Genomic DNA, 21,170 nt, shown 5'->3' with positions numbered 1-21,170 from the left:
GAATCAATCCCCACATGTACTATAGTACAAGAGAATTAGGCGTGAAAAAAAAAAGTTGCATTCGTCTTAATTTTTTTTTTTTCTTTCTATTCGAATATCCTAATGTTTCGTATTTAATATTTATATAAACAAATACATAGCCTTCTTAAGTTTGGACTATTGCCAAATAGCCATAGTTTCTTAATTTTTAAATAAATAGCCACTACGTCAATTAAGTGTGTATGTGATGACTACTATGCCTTTTATAGTTTACGAATAAAATAAATAACGAAAATGAATAAACGTGCATATCAAATGATCAATTTTTTTTTTGAGAAACATATCAAATGATCATTCATTGTCTTAAATTGTGTGCTCATTAAAATTAAAATATGAAAGCGTATCAAATTGATTATCTGACCACACAACATTTATTTATAAAGCATTCAAAATTAGTACGTAGATGTTTAAAAACAAAATCTTCAGTTCCGCCTTTTTGTTAGTAGAAAAACTATCCCTAGAGAGCTACCAAAAAAAAAAAAAAAAAAAAAAAAAGACAATAGCAGTCTCATCCTTCTCGTGTGATTGAAGAATATTTTGAGCAAATTATTGAGAGTGATATGTGTGCTCTGTTTTATGTCGTTTCCTGGTTTATGTCGGTTGTTTTCTTTTAGTTGTAACGGTGTCGTTTTTGTTATCGTTCTTTTCTGTATCGCTTTTATAAAAGCAAGTTCAGACTGTTTCATCAGTAGAGCTTTCCATAAACTCAATACTACAGAGATTTATTTTTTCTCTTGTTATCTTTCTCTCGAACTTCTCATTCAGAAAACCTAAAACTCTGAATTCCAACATGGTATCAAAGCGATAATTTTCCGCTGCTCATTCCCTCGATCATCCTTCCCTAACCTAGCACCGTCATCTTCTTCTTCACCGCCATGGAACCTCAATCGAAGACTACGAAAGATTCGGATCTGCTGGTTGTAGGAAATTCGACTCAAAGATCTCAATTCGAGGATCCAATGAGTCTGTACTACATTCATCACAGCGACAATCCTGGATCGGTACTCATGTCTCAACTCCTCACCGGCGATAACTACTCATCTTGGAGTAGGTCGATGCTAATGGCGCTTTCCGTGAAGAATAAACTTGGCTTCGTCGATGGATCGGTGATCAAGCCACCAGACGAGGATGTTTACGTGTCCAATGCTTGGAAGAGAAGCAATAACATCGTCGTCGGATGGATCATCAACGCAGTGACCAAAGAAATCGCGGCAAGCATCCAATTCGGAGATTCGGCGCAGATTGTGTGGAACGACCTCAAAGAACGCTTCCAAAGACGCAATGGACCACGAATCTTCCATATCCTCCGCGATCTGGTCAACCTAACTCAAGATCAGAGGTCGATAGGTGCTCATTACACCAGAGTCAAAGCCTTGTGGGAAGAACTCCAGAATTCGAAGCCTGTGTGCACTTGTGGAGACTGCAAATGTGGTGCCTCAAAGAAATTGGCGATTTTCAATGACAATGTCTATGTCATGATCTTCTTGATGGGACTCAACGATTCTTACGCCACAACCAGAGGTCAAGTGCTGCTAATGGACCCTATTCCGCCAATCAACAAGGTGTTCTCTCTCATGGATCAAGAAGAACAACACAGGATGGTGGGAACTGAATCCTCTCAATCTGACAGCGTCAACAACAATACTCTGGCAATGGCAGTCAAAGAAGAGTCTACTCAGAAGAAAACACAGAAGAAGGATCGTCCTTATTGCACACATTGCAAGATCCCAGGTCATACAATCGATAAGTGCTACAAGATTCATGGCTATCCTCCTGGATACAACCCCAAGCTCAAGACTCAAGCCAATCTGACTCAGGCCAGTGGAGAGCAATCGACTACTCGATCTGAAAACCTTACACCGGCACAACTGCACCAACTGATCGACGAATTGTCCAACAGACTTGTGGCAGCCGGGAAGTCAGGCAACCAAACCACCACCACTGAAGTCAATCTGGCAACCAGTGAGACAGGTTATTGTTGCTTTGTTGAGACCTTGAAGTCTTGTACTAACCTTGATAGGGGTTGGATATTAGACTCAGGGGCCTCAAGGCATATCTGTAACCAAAGTTCTCGTTTCTTGCACCTTAAGAAAGTTTCCAACGCCATAGTGACTCTCCCTAACCGTACCACGATACCTGTGAATTTTCTTGGTGATGTGAAAATTAACTCTGACCTAGTCTTGACTAACACCTTTTTTGTGCCTAGTTTTAAATACAATCTTTTATCTGTCAGTGCATTAACATCAATGCCAAACACTGTTATCAGTTTTACAGATATGAATTTTGTGATACAGGATACGAAGAAGAAGATGATTGGGAAGGGTAATCAAGTTGAAGGCATGTACGTGCTACATGAAGGAACTGATGTTATTTCAACATCTATAAACTCTGTCTCAGCTTCTGTTTGGCATAACAGGCTCGGCCACCCCTCTAAGGCTAGACTTGATTCTCTAAAAAATACTCTTAATTTTAGTACTGCTAATAATCAGTGTCCTTGTGACATTTGTCCTCTTGCAAAACAGTATAGACTATCGTTTCCTGATCCACATCATATATCAAAATCTGTTTTAGACTTGATTCATTGTGATATTTGGGGACCTTTTCATACTGTCTCTCACTGCAATCATAGATATTTTCTTACTTTTGTTGAAATCGAGCTCGTCAGCTCGCCCTTCCGCGTCGAGCTCGTCAGCTCGCCCTTCGCGTCGAGCTTGCCTCAGAAGTCCTCTCCTTGGAACTCATTCCTCATGGAAAATTGTCACATTTATTTCTCATGTTATTTCCGATGTCTTGCTCTCTGTGTATATTTATTATTCTCTTTTTCCTAGAAGTAGTTTTTACACATGTATTTATTACACTCTCTCTTGTACCCACCTTATGTATAAATAGGTGATACAAATTAATATTAAATATAAGAAATATTCAAAGTCTCGGAACACTCTCTCTCTTCTCCGATTCTCTCTTTCTTTATCTTCTCTCTCTAAACTTCAACATGGTATCAGAGCAGGGAAAATCAACCATCATGAACACCACTCAGACCACGCCCACTCAGTCGCAATCTGAATCCTTCTCCCAACATATCACGAGCCACAAACTCAATGGCCACAACTTCCTACAGTGGTCTCAATCTGTGCTCATGTTCATATCGGGACGAGGTAAAGATGACTACCTCACAGGCGTGGCCACATCTCCTGTGATCGAAGATCCGACGTTCAAGAGTTGGAAGGCCGAAAACAGCATGGTGATGTCCTGGCTCATAAACTCTATGCTCCCCGAAATCGGAGAAACCTTCCTCCTTTACCGAACGGCAGCAGAAATCTGGCAAGCAGCTAGAGAAATCTTCTCCAACTCAGAAGATATGTCTGAGCTGTTTGAAACTGAGAACACTCTCCATGACCCACGTCAAGGAGAGATGTCTGTTACTCAGTTCTTTAGCTCGCTCACACATCTATGGCAGAAGATCGACCTCTACGAACAGCACCAGTGGACCAGCTCCGTAGACTAAAAAATCTACCGCAGGATAGTGGAGACCAAACGTGTGTTTAAACTACTATCCGGCCTCAACCAAGACCTTGATGAGGTCAGAGGTCGGATACTTAGTACAAAACCACTACCATCTCTCTGTGAAGCCTTCTTCGCGGTCAGACACGAGGAAAGCATGAGGAAACTCATGCTGGGAGTTATCAAATCGAGCTCACTTCCGGGCTCATCCTCAGACTCGTCCGCCCTCACCACACATGGAGACGAAGTTCTTGCAGCCCGCGTCTCAACAGAGAAACCTCGCAAACCTCGCCCCTACTGCGATCATTGCAGACGACCTGGACACCTCCGAGAAACCTGCTGGAAACTGCATGGGAAACCACCGAGCTCGAAGTCTACCCAAGATACTAAGGATCCTAACTCAGTCGGAAACTTAGTATTCACCTCGTCCGCTGCCTCGACCTCGACCTCAGACTCCTCTCCCTTCAGCAACGACCAGCTCGCTATTCTCCAGAAGCTTCTTCAACAAGTCCAACTCAGTGGAGAACACTCGGGCATTGGCCCTCTAGGTAACTCTCCTAGAGCCCTCAATGTAAGTTCAGAGAATCCCAAAGCATGGATTGTCGACTCCGGTGCCACTGATCACATGACTGGTAATCGAAATCTATTCACAACTTACTCCGCTTGCAATAAAAGCATATCAGTCACCATCGCCAACGGAGCCAAAACTCAAGTCACTGGTATTGGCACCGTTGTCTTGACGAAGTCCATGAGGCTAGACTCGGTGTTCTTTGTGCCTCAACTACAATGCAATCTCTTATCTGTGCATAAGATCAACCAAGACTCTAAGTGCCGAACTGTTTTTGATGGAAGTTCATGTGTGTTTCAGGAACAGGTCACGGGGAGACAGATTGGTAATGCCGAGCTAAGCACCGGACTCTATGTCATCAAGCCAGATCAGCCCGCCATGTGTCAACTCGCCCAACATTCACCCCAGTACAAAGAGATCATGCTCAATCACCTTAGACTAGGGCATCCAAATTTCATGTATCTCAAACGAATGTTTCCTTCTTTGTTTATCAATAAAAATATCAATTCCATTCAGTGTGACATGTGTGAGTTCGCCAAACATTCTCGAAGCTCGTATCACCCCACCACGTACAAACCATCTCATCCTTTTGCCACAATTCACAATGATATATGGGGGCCCTCAAAAGTTCCCAATATCACTGGAGTTCGATGGTTCCTTCTCTTTGTTGATGACCACACTAGACTCAGTTGGATATACATGATGAAACAAAAATCTGAAACATCCAATCTATTCAAAACCTTTCACAAAATGATCCAAACACAGTTCGACACATCCATTCAAATTATCCACACTGACAACGCTCGAGATTACTTTAATTTTGAGCTCGGCGATTTCTTCAAAACACATGGCATAATTCACTCCAGCTCGTGCGTTCATACCCCGCAACAAAATGGGGTAGCCGAGCGGAAAAATCGACACATTCTCGAGGTCGCCCGAGCCATCATGTTCTCCTCAAACGTCCCATCTCATTTTTGGGGAGAAGCTGTCCTCACAGCCACCTACCTCATAAACAGAATGCCATCTCGTGTCCTTGGCTATAAAATCCCATCTGAAGTCCTTCTAGAGACATACCCTCACTGTCGACTCATCTCAACCCTACCTGCGAAAGTGTTCGGCTGTTCAGTCTTCACCCACTCTTATGGCCAAGGTAAACTTGAACCAAAATCGCTCAAATGCATCTTCCTTGGCTATTCAGCAACCCAGAAAGGCTACAAATGTTATGAACTCCGATCACAAAAATTCATAGTCTCAATGGATGTATCTTTTCATGAGTTCAGTCCTTACTTCGCCAATTCAGCTCGTCAGGGGGAGAATGACGAAAATGACTTCCCAAATTGGCTCATCATAAACCCTGAATTCAGCTCGCTTCAAAATCCGACTTCACCTGTTCCAGAAATTCCCAGCTCGCCCAGCTCGCCTCAAAATCCGACCTCACATGTTCCAGAAATTCCTACCTCGCCGACCTCACCTGTTCAAGAAATTCCCAGCTCGCAAGCCTCTGAACCCTCTCTATGCGAACTGAATACCACCCAGAGTCCGGTACAAGCTCGCGACCAAGATGTCTCTCCGAACCTGAACCACGACACTATTGAACAAGGTAACATCGAATCTCCAGACTTACCTATTGCATTGAGAAAACCTCCTCGGTCGTGTGCTCAATACAAGATAGCAGATCACGTGTACTATGGGAATTTATCTACGAGCTACCAAGCTTATGTGGCGAAGTTAGATGAAGGAAAAGTGCCGAACTCCATCGAGGAAGCCCTTCAAAGTTCCGAGTGGCGAGACGCAAGTCATGCTGAGATCCAAGCCCTCGAAAAGAATGATACGTGAGATATCGTCGAGCTACCACCAGGCAAGCGACCTGTTGGATGCAGATGGCTCTTCACCATCAAACACAATCCAGATGAGACAGTGGAGAGATACAAAGCCCGACTTGTCGCAAAAGGGTACACGCAGGCGTATGGCATTGACTATCAAGAAACATTCGCTCCAGTTGCAAAGTTCAATACCATCAGAATCCTCCTTTCACTAGCAGCCAACTTAGATTGGCCTCTCATCCAGTTCGATGTAAAGAATGCTTTTCTAAACGGCGAACTGGAAGAGAAAGTCTACATGCAACTCCCACCAGGATTTGACAAAGATCAAGGAGCCAATAAAGTTTGCAAACTCAAGAAGTCACTATATGGACTAAAACAGTCCCCTCGAGCATGGTTTGGAAAATTCACCAACGTGCTCAAACGTTGTGACTACGAGCAGAGTCAAGCTGATCCAACACTCTTCTCAAAAATCTCCACACAAGGCAAGCACACCATTCTTAGTGTGTATGTGGACGATATAGTCATCACCGGAGACGACCTGGAAGAGATCAGGAGGCTGAAGCAAACTTTGTCATCTGAGTTCGAAGTCAAGGACTTCGGCAGCCTACGATACTTCCTCGGCATGGAGGTAGCTCGATCAGAAAAGGGCATCTCTGTTTCCCAGCGCAAGTACACGTTGGATCTCCTCAAAGAAACTGGCATGCTTGGCTGCAAACCAGTTGACACTCCGATGGATGCCAATGTGAAACTTCTAGCTCGAACCAACGAGGCCGCCACCGACAAAGAAAGATTTCAGCAGCTCGTAGGAAAACTCATCTACCTAACTCACACGAGACCAGATATTGGATTCGCAGTGAGTATGGTGAGTCGATTCATGAGTAATCCCTCAGAAACTCACATGGACGCAGTCGTGAGGATTCTCCAATACCTCAAATCTGCCCCAGGGACTGGTCTCTCCTTCAAGAAAAGACGAAGTCGAGGTGTCGAAGTATTCACAGATGCAGACTGGGCCGGATATGTTCCAGACAGACGATCAACATCAGGCATGTGCACATACGTCTGGGGAAATCTTGTTACCTGGAGAAGCAAGAAGCAGTCTGTTGTCTCAAGAAGTAGTGCTGAAGCCGAGCTCAGATCCTTAGCAAGTGGAGTATGTGAAGGCATCTGGCTGAAGAGAGTTCTCGACGACCTCAAGATCATCACCGAAGGTCCTATCAAGCTCTTTTGCGATAATCAAGCTGCTCTCAGCATAGCCAAAAATCCAGTCCATCATGACAGAACAAAACATATCGAGATCGACCGATACTTCATCAGTGAAAAGATTGAAGGAAAAATAATCGATATGGAATACATTCCGTCAGGTCATCAGCTCGCCGACATTCTCACCAAAGCCCTTCCGCGAGCAACCTTTTCCGAGCTATGTAGCAAGCTTGACCTCCTCAACATATACAGTCAAGCTTGAGGGGGAGTGTTGAAATCGAGCTCGTCAGCTCGCCCTTCCGCGTCGAACTCGTCAGCTCGCCCTTCCGCGTCGAGCTCGTCAGCTCGCCCTTCGCGTCGAGCTTGTCTCAGAAGTCCTCTCCTTGGAAGTCATTCCTCATGGGAAATTGTCACATTTATTTCTCATGTTATTTTCGATGTCTTGCTCTCTGTGTATATTAATTATTCTCTTTTTCCTAGAAGTAGTTTTTACACATGTATTTATTACACTCTTTCTTGTACCCACCTTATGTATAAATAGGTGATACAAATTAATATTAAATATAAGAAATATTCAAAGTCTCGGAACACTCTCTCTCTTCTCCGATTCTCTCTTTCTTTATCTTCTCTCTCTAAACTTCAACAACTTTGGTTGATGATCATAGTCGATACACTTGGTTGTTCTTGCTTAAACAAAAGTTTGATGTACACGATATCATACCAAAATTTTGTTCGACTATTGAAAATCAATTATCTACAACCATAAAAAGCTTCAGGTCTGACAATGCCAAAGAATTAGTCTTCTCTGACTATTTTGGCAAGAACGGGATCATACATCAATTCCCATGTGTGGATACGCCTCAGCAAAATTCTGTGGTTGAACGTAAACATCAACATTTGTTGAATGTTGCTCGATCTCTTTTTTTCAATCCTCTCTACCCATTAGATTTTGGAGTGATTGTGTTCTTACTGCCTGTTTTTTGATCAATCGTATACCCACACCTGTTTTGCATAACAAGGCTCCATATACAGTGCTGTATAACAAACAGGTTAACTACAAAGGGCTGAGATCTTTTGGATGCTTAGCTTTTGCGTCCACACTCAAGGCAAACAGGGACAAATTCCAATCACGTGCACGCAAATGTGCTTTCATTGGTTATCCACCAGGAATTAAAGGATATAAGCTCCTTGATCTAACCTCATATGACATCTTTGTTTCTAGAGATGTTGTTTTCCATGAATTATTTTTTCCTTTTGCAGGTTTAGCAGATAAAAGTGTTTCACCTGATCCCTTTCCCAACCATGTTTTACCAAATATCTCACATGATGTACATTATGATGATCACACTAATTATCATAGTGCAATCCCTACTACAAACAAAGTTGTGAATATACCTACCATCAATTCCCTTGACACTGCCGACAATACAAACAATGCCCCAGAACCTGATCTTGCCAACAATACCTCTGACCAACCTTCACCAGATATCCAAACCCAAGATCATCATCTTCATGCCACCACTAGAAGATCCACAAGACCACAAAAACCTCATACTTACCTTCAAGACTATCATTGCAATCTGACTGTCTCCGAGAGTGACAGTAAATTCACTTCCCCTCACCATATCTCACAGGTGTTGGGATATGATTTGCTATCAAACACTCATAGACACTTTGTTCTTAGTGTATCTTCGCACTATGAGCCCACGTACTATTATCAGGCTGCTATGTCTAAAGACTGGCAATTGGCTATGAAAGAAGAGCTAGATGCAATGAAAGCCAATCACACATGGTCCATTGTGCCTTTGCCTATGGGTAAAAAGGCTATAGGTTGTAGATGGCTGTATAAAAACAAATTTCATTCGGATGGTCAATTAGCCAGACGAAAAGCCCGTCTTGTAGCTAAGGGATATAACCAAAAGGAAGGTGTGGATTACATTGATACTTTCTCGCCGGTAGCAAAGATGGTTACTGTCAAGATGTTACTTGCCTTAGCTTCTTCACAGAAGTGGCATTTAGCACAACTTGACATTAATAATGCATTCCTGAACGGCGATTTGTATGAGGAGGTTTATATGGACATCCCTCTTGGTTGTGAGAAACAAGTTGATAATAATGGGGTCAAGTTGGTTTGCAGGTTGCACAAATCCATATATGGATTAAAACAGGCGTCAAGACAGTGGAATATTATGTTCACTGAAGTCCTTCACGGCTTTGGTTTTCGACGATCAAAGTCTGATTATTCATTGTTTATCAAAGGAAAAACTGACATGTTTGTTGCTGTTTTATTATATGTAGATGACATTGTCATAGCCGGACCATCACTCACAGTTATTCAGGAGGTAAAAGAGATGCTTCACACCAAGTTCAAGCTAAAGGACCTAGGAGCACTGAAGTACTTTCTCGGCCTGGAAATAGCAAGGAGCAAAGGTGGGATTCATGTCTCTCAGAGGCATTATGCGCTCAATACCCTGGCAGAGTGTGATTTCTTGAAGTGCAAGGCAGCAAAAACCCCAATGGATCCAAAGCTGCTATTGAATGACAGTGATGGTGAACCACTGCCCGAGCCAACTGCTTATCGGACTTTGGTTGGTAGATTACTCTACTTAACCATCACGCGACCGGACATCATGTTCGCTGTCCACCGTCTCAGCCAGTTTGTGGCATCGCCGCGCACTCCTCACTTAGCAGCAGCGCATCATCTCATTCGTTACCTTAAGGGTCAACCAGGATTAGGGCTACATTATGCATCTTCATCGTCCTTACAACTCCGAGCGTTCTCAGATGCAGATTGGGGTAACTGTGTTGACTCTCGGCGATCGGTGACTGGGTTTTGTGTCTTCATCGGAGACTCACTGGTCTCTTGGAAGTCCAAGAAACAAAACACTGTGTCAAGATCGTCAGCCGAAGCTGAATATCGAGCTCTTGGTGCAGCCACTGCGGAGATACTTTGGCTTCAACAACTCTTGAAGGATTTTGAGGTCATTTCTACACCAGTGGCTACATTGTTCTGTGATAACCAGGCTGCGATTCACATCGCGAATAACCATGCGTTTCACGAGCGAACAAAACACATTGAGGTCGACTGTCACTTTGTTCGAGATCATCTCCGATCAGGCGTTTTAAAGCTGTTGCCGATTCGTTCTGCGTTCCAAATCGCAGATATGTTCACCAAGCCTTTGGCGTCTCCGGCTTTGCACACACTCATGTCCAAGATGTCACTGAAGAACATCTACGTTCCATCTTGAGGGGGCGTATTGAGAGAGTGATATGTGTGCTCTGTTTTATGTCGTTTCCTGGTTTATGTCGGTTGTTTTCTTTTAGTTGTAACGGTGTCGTTTTTGTTATCGTTCTTTTCTGTATCGCTTTTATAAAAGCAAGTTCAGACTGTTTCATCAGTAGAGCTTTCCATAAACTCAATACTACAGAGATTTATTTTTTCTCTTGTTATCTTTCTCTCGAACTTCTCATTCAGAAAACCTAAAACTCTGAATTCCAACACAAATAAGGCTTCTAAACTATAAGTATTTCTCTATTTCCATTTTTTGTTTGGTGGTTATTTATAGGCACTTTTCTTAAGAAAAATGGACGAAACCCCATTTATGCTTTTAAGAATGGAAATATAACTTTGTTTGAGACTAAATGAGTATTGATCATAATAACCGTTGTGTTGTTGAGTTTGTGTTTTTATATTTTATATTTTTAATATTGATGTTTGATCAAAAATAGTTTTTAAAATTCTTAATTAATTTTTTTAGTTTGTTGTTTTTTGGTTTTCTATTCCGTTTGTACAATTATAATAAACTTAATTTTGCATTATTTTTTTATAGCTTAAATTATTTTTTGTTTATGTATTCAATTAAGAACTTGGTTACTTATTACGTACTGCTTGATCATTGTTTGTTAATATACAAACTGTTATATGCTATAAAGCTGATCAGTTTAATATTCGTTAGTAAAATAACTTGAGGTTTTTTTTTTTTAATTAAAAAAACTGATCTTTTTTGTTTGTTAAAAACCTAACGAAATTATATTTGTTAAGATGCTGAAAAGGAAATGACCTTTAACGCTACAATAAGTACGATTTCTTTAAAAAAAAAAATATTTAGAAACCTAATGAAATATATCCTATAAATTAGGAAAGTCATCTCTTAAAAAATGCAAAAAAAAAAAAGGGTAAATTAGCAAAATAGCCAAATCAAACCTTTAAAATTGCTAAATAGCCAAGGTTTTGTAAATACTAAATAAATAGCCACTCGGATGACGTGACCCAATCAGAAATTTTGTACTTTCCAGCTTTGTCCCCCCCATTTTATTTCCGAATTTAGTATTAAATTTGAATTTTCTTTACAGTTTCTTTCAAATTTTAACCATAAAATCTGTTGCCAATCAAATCCCCTTTTTTATAGCAACTGATTTGGAAATCATGATTAATTGATTTTCAAATTTTGAAAGTATCTTTTAATTGTTATTATTTTATATGGTGGCTATTCTAAATATTATTTTTCAAATTTTTGGCGCAATATAGAGGTTCGATTTTTTTCCGTTTTTTTTCTTTGGTAGTCGCAAATATTTACATATTTTTCTATTAACGTTTTGTGTAAATACAAGTAAATAAACATATAATATTGAGTACATATGAATAAATCTATTTACCAGCTTTGTCTCCCTCATTTTATTTCCGAATTTAGTTTAAATTTAATTTTTTTTTCACAGTTTCTTTCAAATTTTAAACATATAATCGGTTGTCAATTAAATCCCTATTTTATAGCAACTGATTTCGAAATCATGATTAATTGATTTTCAAAATTAAAAAGTATCTTATAATTGTTATTATTTTATACGGTGGTTATTCTAAATATTCCTTTTCAATTTTTTTGCGCAATATAGACGTTCGATGTTTTTTTGTGTTTTTTTTCTTTGGTAGTCTCAAATATTTACATATTTTTCTATTAATATTTTGTGTAAAATACACGTAAATAAACATATAATATTGAGTACATATGAGTAAATCTGAACTAAATTACGGTGAAAATATTTTCAAATTTTGAAAGTTTCCAATTGGTTGTTATCTTATTTACGATATATTGATTTTTATTGCTAAATGAACAAATATTTACATTATTATGTATAACTATTTACAACTATTTACAGACGAGGAGCACGAATTGACCAGATTTGGAAGACGCAAAGACTTGCTGCGCACAGATCGGAGACGAAGGTTGGCTATGCCACCAGGCTAGTTCGACGCTCAGAAAAAGTGGCCGCCGAGTCTGTCCTTCGCGTCGAGGAAGCCTCTTGCAAGAGAAGCGACACTGGAGATTGTCACGACGGAACCCCAGGTCCGAAGGAAGAGGTATGGATCTTTAAGACGCAAAGACTTGCTACGCAGATCGGAGACAAAAGTTGGCTCGTCGGAAAAAATGGCTGTCACCGGACTGGTTCGTCGCTCGGAAAAAGTGACCGCCAAGTCCGTCCTTCGCGTCGAGGAAGCCTCGTGCAAGAGAGGAGGCACTGGAGATCGTCACTACGGAGAGGGGCGCTTGATGAACGGGGCGAGGACGATCGTTTTCTTGTTTTTTTTTTTCTTTGAAATGAAATGAGGTCGAATTGGTTATACGTGGGATAATGGATTTGTTCAGTAAATGTCCTTGATTTACGCAATCTTAATTTACTGATTGATTAGGTTTTTTTTTTTGTAATGGGCGGGAATGAAAATTATGGGTATTTTGGTAAAATTGCGCTTGTAGTTAAAATGCAGTGGCTATTTACTTAGTATTTACAAAACCTTGGCTATTTAGCAATTTTAAAGGTTTGATTTGGCTATTTTGCTAATTAATTGAAAAAAAAACGTGCAAACACTGAAATACGTTTACGAAAAAAAAACTGCTGAAAACATATGAATAAAAACCTCCAGATTTATTGCCTTTAAATTGCGAAAGTCAAACACATGTAAAATTAACATATAATATCTGCTAGATTAATTTCGGGAAAAATATAAAAGTAAACTATGGAAGAGACAAAAAATAAAACAAAAAAGTAGAAGGACAAAAGAATAATTCGTTAAACAAAAATTGCCTGAATAATTCAAATTGATTAGTTATTTAAAAATATGTAAACTATGGCTATTTTCTAATTGTCATAGTTTTAATTGGCTTAATTTGTGTAATTTCTCTACATTAAATTTCGATGTGGATTAATTATATTAATGCCATTTGTTATGTTGCAACAACTAATGAGAGAAAGAGAGATAGATTATCTTATCCACAATAATCCTATTACCAACATATTTTATTTAGAATGTGCACGATTCGGTCCGGTCTATAATCGGACCAGACCGTTTGAAATAGTTTGAATTTTTTAAGAAATGGTTGGATTGTTTAAGAAAATAAACTAAATCAGACCCAACTGTTTGAGACCGGTCCGGCTCAGTTTAAACAATTTTGAGTTTTTATTTTTATTTTTTTATAGTAACATAAAGATATATTAATTAAGATGTCAAGCTTAAATAATTAGTGGGTTCAAATGTCTTACAATTATTTTTTTTTTAAAAACTTTTGAAACCTGACCGAACAGTTTTAGACTGGTCCAAAAAATTAGACCGGACCGGATTAGATAAAAACCATTTTAAACCGGATTGTCGGTTTAAAAAACCAGTGATCTGACTACCGAGAAAGTTGAACGGACGATTGTTGCCGTCGTGAGAGCACACGTAACACTCTTGTTTTTCTAGACGTTCTTGGTTATTCTTTTAGATATTGTAATCATTCTTTTTTTTTCTTCCATTCTTATGCAGCTGAGATAGTGGACCTCTACATGACATATAAAAGATCGAATGAGCCAGGGTCAGCCATAAGATTTGAATTAGGCGATGCGGATCACTCTAGGGGTCAGACGTGATTATGTTACCGAAATACGTCCAAGTTATCCTAAATGAAATTACTGAATCTGCGCAGCTGTTGCAGAAAGTGTTGTAACAGAAAATTCGACAGTTGCTGAAATTTAGAGAAAATAAAAGATAAACGATATGAGTGCGGAATAATTAAGAGACACCAGAGTTGGTAACCCAGTTCGGCAATCCGTGCCTACGTCTGGAGGGCCTTTGCCCGGTGGAAAGCAATTTACTATGATAACGTGGTACAATAAGGATTTACACTCAACGACTCCCTCGCTAGCTACCCAACCTACGTCTATCCTCTTCAACAGCAACTTAGGCTCCCCCTAAGCACGAGATCCCCTCGATTCCCACAGAAAATCTCTCCCGAGACTTCTAAACGTGTTTCCCAACAAAAACAATTGAAAAACCTAACCTCTAGCTTCTAATACAATCACCCGTATATAGGCAACAAAGCAGAGGTAAAAGACACCTTAAAAGCTTGAACACAGGTCGTTCTAAGCTCAGCTAAACACTCAAATAAATCTCTCAAAAGGCGTGAGTGTAGAAGGTGAGGTGATGACCTATTTATATGAGAAAACTAGGTCAACACGAATCTTGAAGTCGGATTAGGAAGACCATCCCATTATCTCATTAATCCACGCTGGAATCTTTCTTCAAGTCGGAGTAGCGAAAATTAATACAGGACTGTTACAACACAAACTGCGACACTTGTGACCGAAAATTGTAACAAAGCCCAACGCTATCCGATAATATATTCCACGATTCTTTAAATATTTTGCCAACATTAAATCGCCAATTAATGTAACAACACTAAAGATAGATCTAATTGATGCAGAGCGGCTCGAGGACGCAACTTAATCATCGTTAGCACTAGCGTCGTCATCAAGCCAGCCACCGCCTGATCAATACCCATGATGCTTGGAATCGTCAAAAAATTTGTGAACGCATATTTCAGATAACAACCCTTGATGTTCCCCTTCCGATTTCCTCAGATTTTGCAGAGAAAATTACACGGTTCAATACTAGGGCCGACAACGTAACACTCACGCGCTTACTAGCCAAACTTCTCAAAGATCGCCTCCCCAGACACTGCCGTCATCACCACCTGCTAATTAAGAGGACTCTGCACGAAGACAACGTGAGTGAAGGTCACGTTATGAGTAACGCGGCCACAACAAGAAAATTTGCGATTGTTTATAAACAAGGATGAGGTTATAGCCGCGATTTTTGTCACGGCTAAATATATATTAATTTAGCCGCAACAACCGGATACAGCCGTGGCAAACTGAAAGATTTATCTGTTGTCGTGTTTTTCAACATAAAAAAATAGTTATGTAAGTATGATTTTGAACAAACATCAAGTATTTATATTCCATCAAATATACCCGTGAGGGTTTATGCACTAGTATATAAAGAACAACATAATATCACGCAGAGTACATCCTTATTCTTGCTAATTCATACAAGTATTATTGACTAATAAATCATTCCTTCTCCCACACAAATGCACGCACGTCGTGTCTTCAGAAGGTGCTCTCACTCTTGATCCTGCACAATTAGTCAATAATAATTATAGGGTGTGTAACAACTAGATATATGAGAACATGATCGAGGGTATTATAGTAATTATTACGTGGAGCAGTCGAAGTCGGGGCCGATAGGGGGGAGGGAGGTGGCGATGTTGCACTTCTGGGGGATCTCAGGGATTCGCTTGACGTCGATGTTCTTGACTTTGGTCATGGCGTCTTTGAGGCACTTGCAAGCTTCCTTCTTCTGCTTGGTGGTCTTGGCGTTGGCGTTCAGCTCCTTGGCTCCGTCGCAGCACCCCTTCGACGGCTTCTTCCCCTTCCCCCTAAGGTACTCCAAGCACGGCTGAAGCGGCCCCACCACCTTCAGGCACCCCGATTCCTCCCCCTCCTCCTCCGAGGCCGCCACTACTATTGCCGTCGCTGACACCATCATTATCATCGCCGAGATCATCATTATCATGATTGTTTTGGTTGCCGCGGCCATTCTGATGAATGTCTTGATTATTAATGTTTTGTATGTTGTGCTGTTTGTTTGTTTTTGTTGTTGATGTTGTGAGATATTGTGTGGCTATATATATATATATATAGAGAGAGATATGTGTGTGTGCGAGAGGAGATATTATGCTTGGGGAGTGATGGACGGCATTGACATGAGGGTTTTTGTTGATCATGCACGCTTTTTGTGTTTCGAGGATATATGATCAGTGTTTTATTACGTTATATATAGCTTACGTACAAAGACTCAGAATGACTTGTTTGTTAATTAGTGTCTTTCTACCTGTGTCTAAAGGCTTAAATGATTGAACGCTCAAATTTGCGATTAACTTTATAAATTTATCATTCATAAAAGACTTATAAGTGAAAGAATATTTCACCCGTTCATGCATACGAGCATGGCGCTTTTGTTAGTTCTTATTAATTTTTTTCCACCAAAAATAATACAAAATAGTGGCTTGAAAATTATTGATTTGTAAAATAGTTAGAAGTTTAAGTTTTTAAGAAGATAGTCAAATTTACGTCGTAAAAATAAAAATTGACAATGCGATTCAAATGTTTGACAATTTATATAAACAATATATCACTTTAAGAAAAAACTTAATCATAAGGTAAAAAAAATCTATTTAAATGTGATACTCATATTTTGACTGTTTCATTAATTTTAGAGAAACTCTGACTATTTTATAAATATATTCATTTCAATTGGCTATTCAGCTAAAACACATTTTTTCAATGAAGAATTTTCCCTCAAAATAAATGGGAACTAATTAATAAGAATTTATAAAGGACGTCATAAATTACTTCTCTTATAGTCAATTGATTTTGAGATAGAACCCAGATACTTTAAGAGAGAATAATATGACTAATGATTTTTCAGATGCTTCTTTTTCAAAATAACTGTGTTTCAAAACATATCGAAAATATTATTATTAAAATATTTAGGATGATAATATCATTCAGTAGACCACGTGCAATTTTTAATATAAAACAATGACGCACACTATTTTTGAAATTACTTGTAAATGCTCACTACCACGTGCAATTTTCACATACTTTAACATGCTATCAGAGATCATTCAGCCCACACGGGTATGATCAGTCCAATCGCTAGGATTTGGTCCAAGATGAACGAACACAAAGACTGTCGTCTTGAGGGAGCTCGTTAAGAATTTCACATAGAAAAGAGATGGGAATTAACAAAAATTTATAAAGGTCATGAGTTTTGAGATGAAACCCCGTAATACTTTAACATAACAACTGACTATTTTATTCTAAACAGATAAAGCAAGCAATAACAAATAGAGAAACAGTAAAAGACATAGAGAATTGGTAACTAGTTAAGTGACAAATCACATGATCTAAAGGATGATGTAAGCCCGGTGGTGTAAATAAATTCACCAAAATTATCACAATAAGTCAAACTTGCATAATTTCTCTCAAGTAGCTGTCTCATATAATACCCAGATGAATTATAATCTAAACTCTCCTTAGATTCCCCTTAGATCAAAGATCTCTCTCTTCTTCACGACCCTCCACCAAAGATCGTCTCAGCCAAATAAAAGCAAACACAAATTACAACCAAGTCGGTGATCAGTATGGTTTACTGAAAGATTGAAATAATAAATTTATCACACTCGGTTGTCAATGAAAAAACCATAATAAAAAAAATTGTGAAAGAGATTCATCAGTGTGTGCGACTAAAATTCCTAATTTATTCTACGAAAATCATGGGAAGGTTTTGTTAAAATCAACTACATATTTTCAGAAAATTAGTAGATCGAAAACCTAATCTAATCATATCTCTAAAAATCTCGAAACTAAAAACATTATATATTGGGGGAGTTAGGCATATAGCCCTTTCAAGCCCCTTACGTTAAAATTCTAGTCAAACTATGTTAAATTAAGAAAGTAGCCAAAACTAAGACATGACGCATGCATCATATAATGAAGACGCAAGCATACGTTGGACTATTTATTTATTTATTTAAATAGTTTAGCTTTAATTTTAATGGAAGGTAGTTATCTGGCTAGTTGGTACAGTTTCTTCTAATTTAATTTGTGCCGGAAACAACACGCGATAGAGATAATAAAAAAATCTTGAACAAATAGTTGCACAAGTGTCTGAAACAACATAAAATTTTGTCAAACACCTTTTTTCCTAAGATAAATGAACAAGTATTTGTTGCAACTAACCAATCATCTACCTCTTTTTAAAAATCTAGACAAGTTTCATTTTATTAGGAAAATAGTCTGTCAGACCGAAGTTAATTTAATTAACTGAACAGTTAATTTGATTAACTTTGGCCTGGTGGTCTATTTTCTTAATAAAATGAAACTTGGACTATTTTTTAAAAGGAGAATGACTTATTGGGCTGCTGGCCTAATTGCTCCATAAAAGAAAATTTGGGTCATTTTTACTATTGAGGAAAAAATATTTGTAAATTGATTTGAGGGGGCTAAAAATCTTCAAATTGAGGGTTTGAATTTGAAATTTGTAACTTACTAGGCCATTCCAAATATCACGTATGAGATATAGCCAACGTTTGAAAACTTATTAAAAAATAGCCAAACAGATGAGATGATACTTGAATAAGCCATTTAAGTTTTTCATTTTGTCTTTACAGCCGTTTTTTTTGCTACTGTGATTCGTCACTATTTCTCTCTCATGCAATTTTTTTTCCTCTTCAAAACTTCAAAAATCCATATCTTCCTCATATGAACTCGAAATTGAGTGATTCTAAATTCTACGGATTCGTGGTGAGGAGAGCTTTAAAAATAGGTCCATTGTATTGGATGAAAAATCATGTCTATTACTACAGAATTCCGCCGGAGTTCACCATCTGTACATTAATTGTCAAATTTTGTAAATTATTTACATTTTTTTGTTGTTAATTATAACATATTTAATATAAGGATATTTAAGTCAAATATAATTGTTATTGACCATTTTCCTAAACGTTTGCAAACGTTGATTACACCCTAATTTTATAATTTAGTTTTGGTTACAAATCTGCAATGCCCTTTGAATTTTATTTTATCGAATATTTTGTAGTAAAAAGTCCAATAATTAAGCGACGGAGAGCAAGAGGGACTGCATTGGAGACGATGAAAAAGATATATTTGTGGAACTGAATCGGTGTCTCTTGATTATCATCTCTTAAATCTTTTACAAGTCATCAAAATAAAATAAAATAGCAAATATTTTAATAATTACGATACCAAAAAAAAAATATAAAAACTTACTTTAAACTCCTCTTTGGGTTTAATTTTTGACCGCTTATAAATTTTAGTTTTGTTTTTTGTCCGCTTAAATTTTATTTTGACATTTTGGTCCCGTTGAACATTGGCTTCCGAATGCCCTTATTTAGTTATTTAGTTTAAATAAGAAAAAAAACATAAAGATCAACATAATATAATTTCATTGATCATATAGTGGATATGAAATATCTCACGCAAAATACAATTAGTACACCCTTATTCTTATTATTCATACAAATATAGATATAGCATAATAATAAAATCATTCCTCCTCCCACACAAATGCATGTGGTGTCTTTTTTCAGTAGCTGTTCAACAGCAAGCCTCCGAACTCACTCTTGAGCCTGCACAATTAGCAGAAGATAAGAAAAAAAAAACAAGATCAATAAATAAACTAATAAATAGGTATACAAATTAATGATGTATTAGGAAGGCTATATTAATTATATGGTAAGTTATAAATTACGTAGAGCAGTCGAAGTCGGGGCCGATGGGTGGGAGAGAGGTGGTGATCTTGCACTTGTCGGGGATCTCGGGGATGCGCTTCAAGTCGATGTTCTTGAATTTGGTCATGGCGTCCTTGAGGCACTTGCAAGCTTCCTGTTTCTGCTTTGTGGTCTTGGCATTGGCGTCCAATTCCTTGGCTCCGTCGCAGCAAGCCGCCGATGGCTTGTCTCCCTTTCCCCGCAGGAAGTCCAGGCACGGCTGAAGCGGTCCCACCACCTTCACGCAACCCGCATCGTCGCCACCACCGTCCTCCGTGCCCGCCACCATTGTAGCCGAGATCATCATCATAATCGCCGAGATCATCATCATGATCACGATTGTTTTGGTCGCCGCCATTGTGATGGGATATGATTGATGTTCTTTTTATTTGTGTTTGTTTGTTTGTGTTTGTGTTGATGATGATGGTGTTAGATTGTGTGGCTATATATATATATATATATATATATATATGTGTGTGTGTGTGTGTGTGTGTGTGTGTGTGTGGGAGTGAAGGAGGGATTGTGTTGGGAGAGTGATTGACGGAATTGATGGAGGGTCTCTTTTATGTGATCACACTTTTTTTTGCGTGTTTGATGAGATCGTAGTGTTTTATTGCTTTAAATGACGGTTTCTGTTTTGAGTTTGTACTGTTCTAGCTTCTAAGCTCATCTTTACTATTTCTGATAGTTTTTTTAGGGTTTTGGTTTTGGGCAAAGAAGGAGATATGCACGGAACTATTCAGGAGGTTTTACGGAAGTGTGATAGTATGTTGATCACACTTTTCATAGGTCTTTTAATGAGATAGAGTAAAAGCTATTTGAAAGCCTGTATTTGTTGGATTTTTTTTGTTGTCCCTCAATTTTATAATTTGGGGTAGATAAGTCACTATTCTTTTTTTTTTTTTTTTTTTTTTACCAGTTCATAAGCTTTGAAAATGGGCATGGTGACCATTTTACGTAGCTTTTCTCATTTTTAGACGAAATCGTAGGTGTGTGATCCACATATTCTTATTTTCTTATGTTTAAAATAGTCTATTTAATTATGTGATTTTGGTAAAGTATGCGGATTTCAATTGGTTGTCAATAGATAGATCAATATGTTGGGGAAGAGGGAGAAAATGTTGGATTTGAGTATAAAATTAAATTTAGTAACTTTAGTAGTGGTTTGAGAGTTGCTCACTTGAGGTTCATTCGATAAATTGGGGAAATTTATAGGAATATTAACATTTCAACAATACTTTATAATAAAATATAAATAAAAAATTACAGAAGTGTTAATAAATGATTTGTAGAAAACAGTTACACTTTTAATGAAATCAGTCTCGAAATTCAACATTTTGTGACCAATTTGGCCATGAATATTTAAATTTT

The 21,170-nt window shown here is 38.4% G+C and overlaps 1 protein-coding gene and 1 pseudogene across 1 annotated transcript; both read right to left on the bottom strand.

Annotated features, from left to right (window-relative positions):
* Nucleotides 1–14,070: 14,070 nt before the first annotated feature.
* Nucleotides 14,071–16,012, bottom strand: LOC149400357 (putative non-specific lipid-transfer protein 2). Its single transcript, XM_089610417.1, has 3 exons — nucleotides 15,663–16,012; nucleotides 15,570–15,577; nucleotides 14,071–14,126 (listed from the first exon to the last, which is right to left on the bottom strand). The coding sequence occupies exons 1-3, from the start codon at nucleotides 16,010–16,012 to the stop codon at nucleotides 14,071–14,073; spliced, it is 414 nt and encodes a 137-aa protein (XP_089466543.1).
* A 3,764-nt stretch (nucleotides 16,013–19,776) lies between these two features.
* Nucleotides 19,777–20,157, bottom strand: LOC149400356 (putative non-specific lipid-transfer protein 2 pseudogene; annotated as a pseudogene).
* Between the last annotated feature and the right edge of the window lie 1,013 nt (nucleotides 20,158–21,170).

The sequence above is a fragment of the Urtica dioica genome, chromosome 4 (genome assembly GCF_054948205.1).
Source record: "Urtica dioica subsp. dioica isolate 48M chromosome 4, U.dioica_male_clone48M_v1_H2, whole genome shotgun sequence".
Classification (NCBI taxonomy): Eukaryota; Viridiplantae; Streptophyta; class Magnoliopsida; order Rosales; family Urticaceae; genus Urtica; species Urtica dioica.
This window is presented reverse-complemented; position numbering and strand designations above follow the sequence as displayed.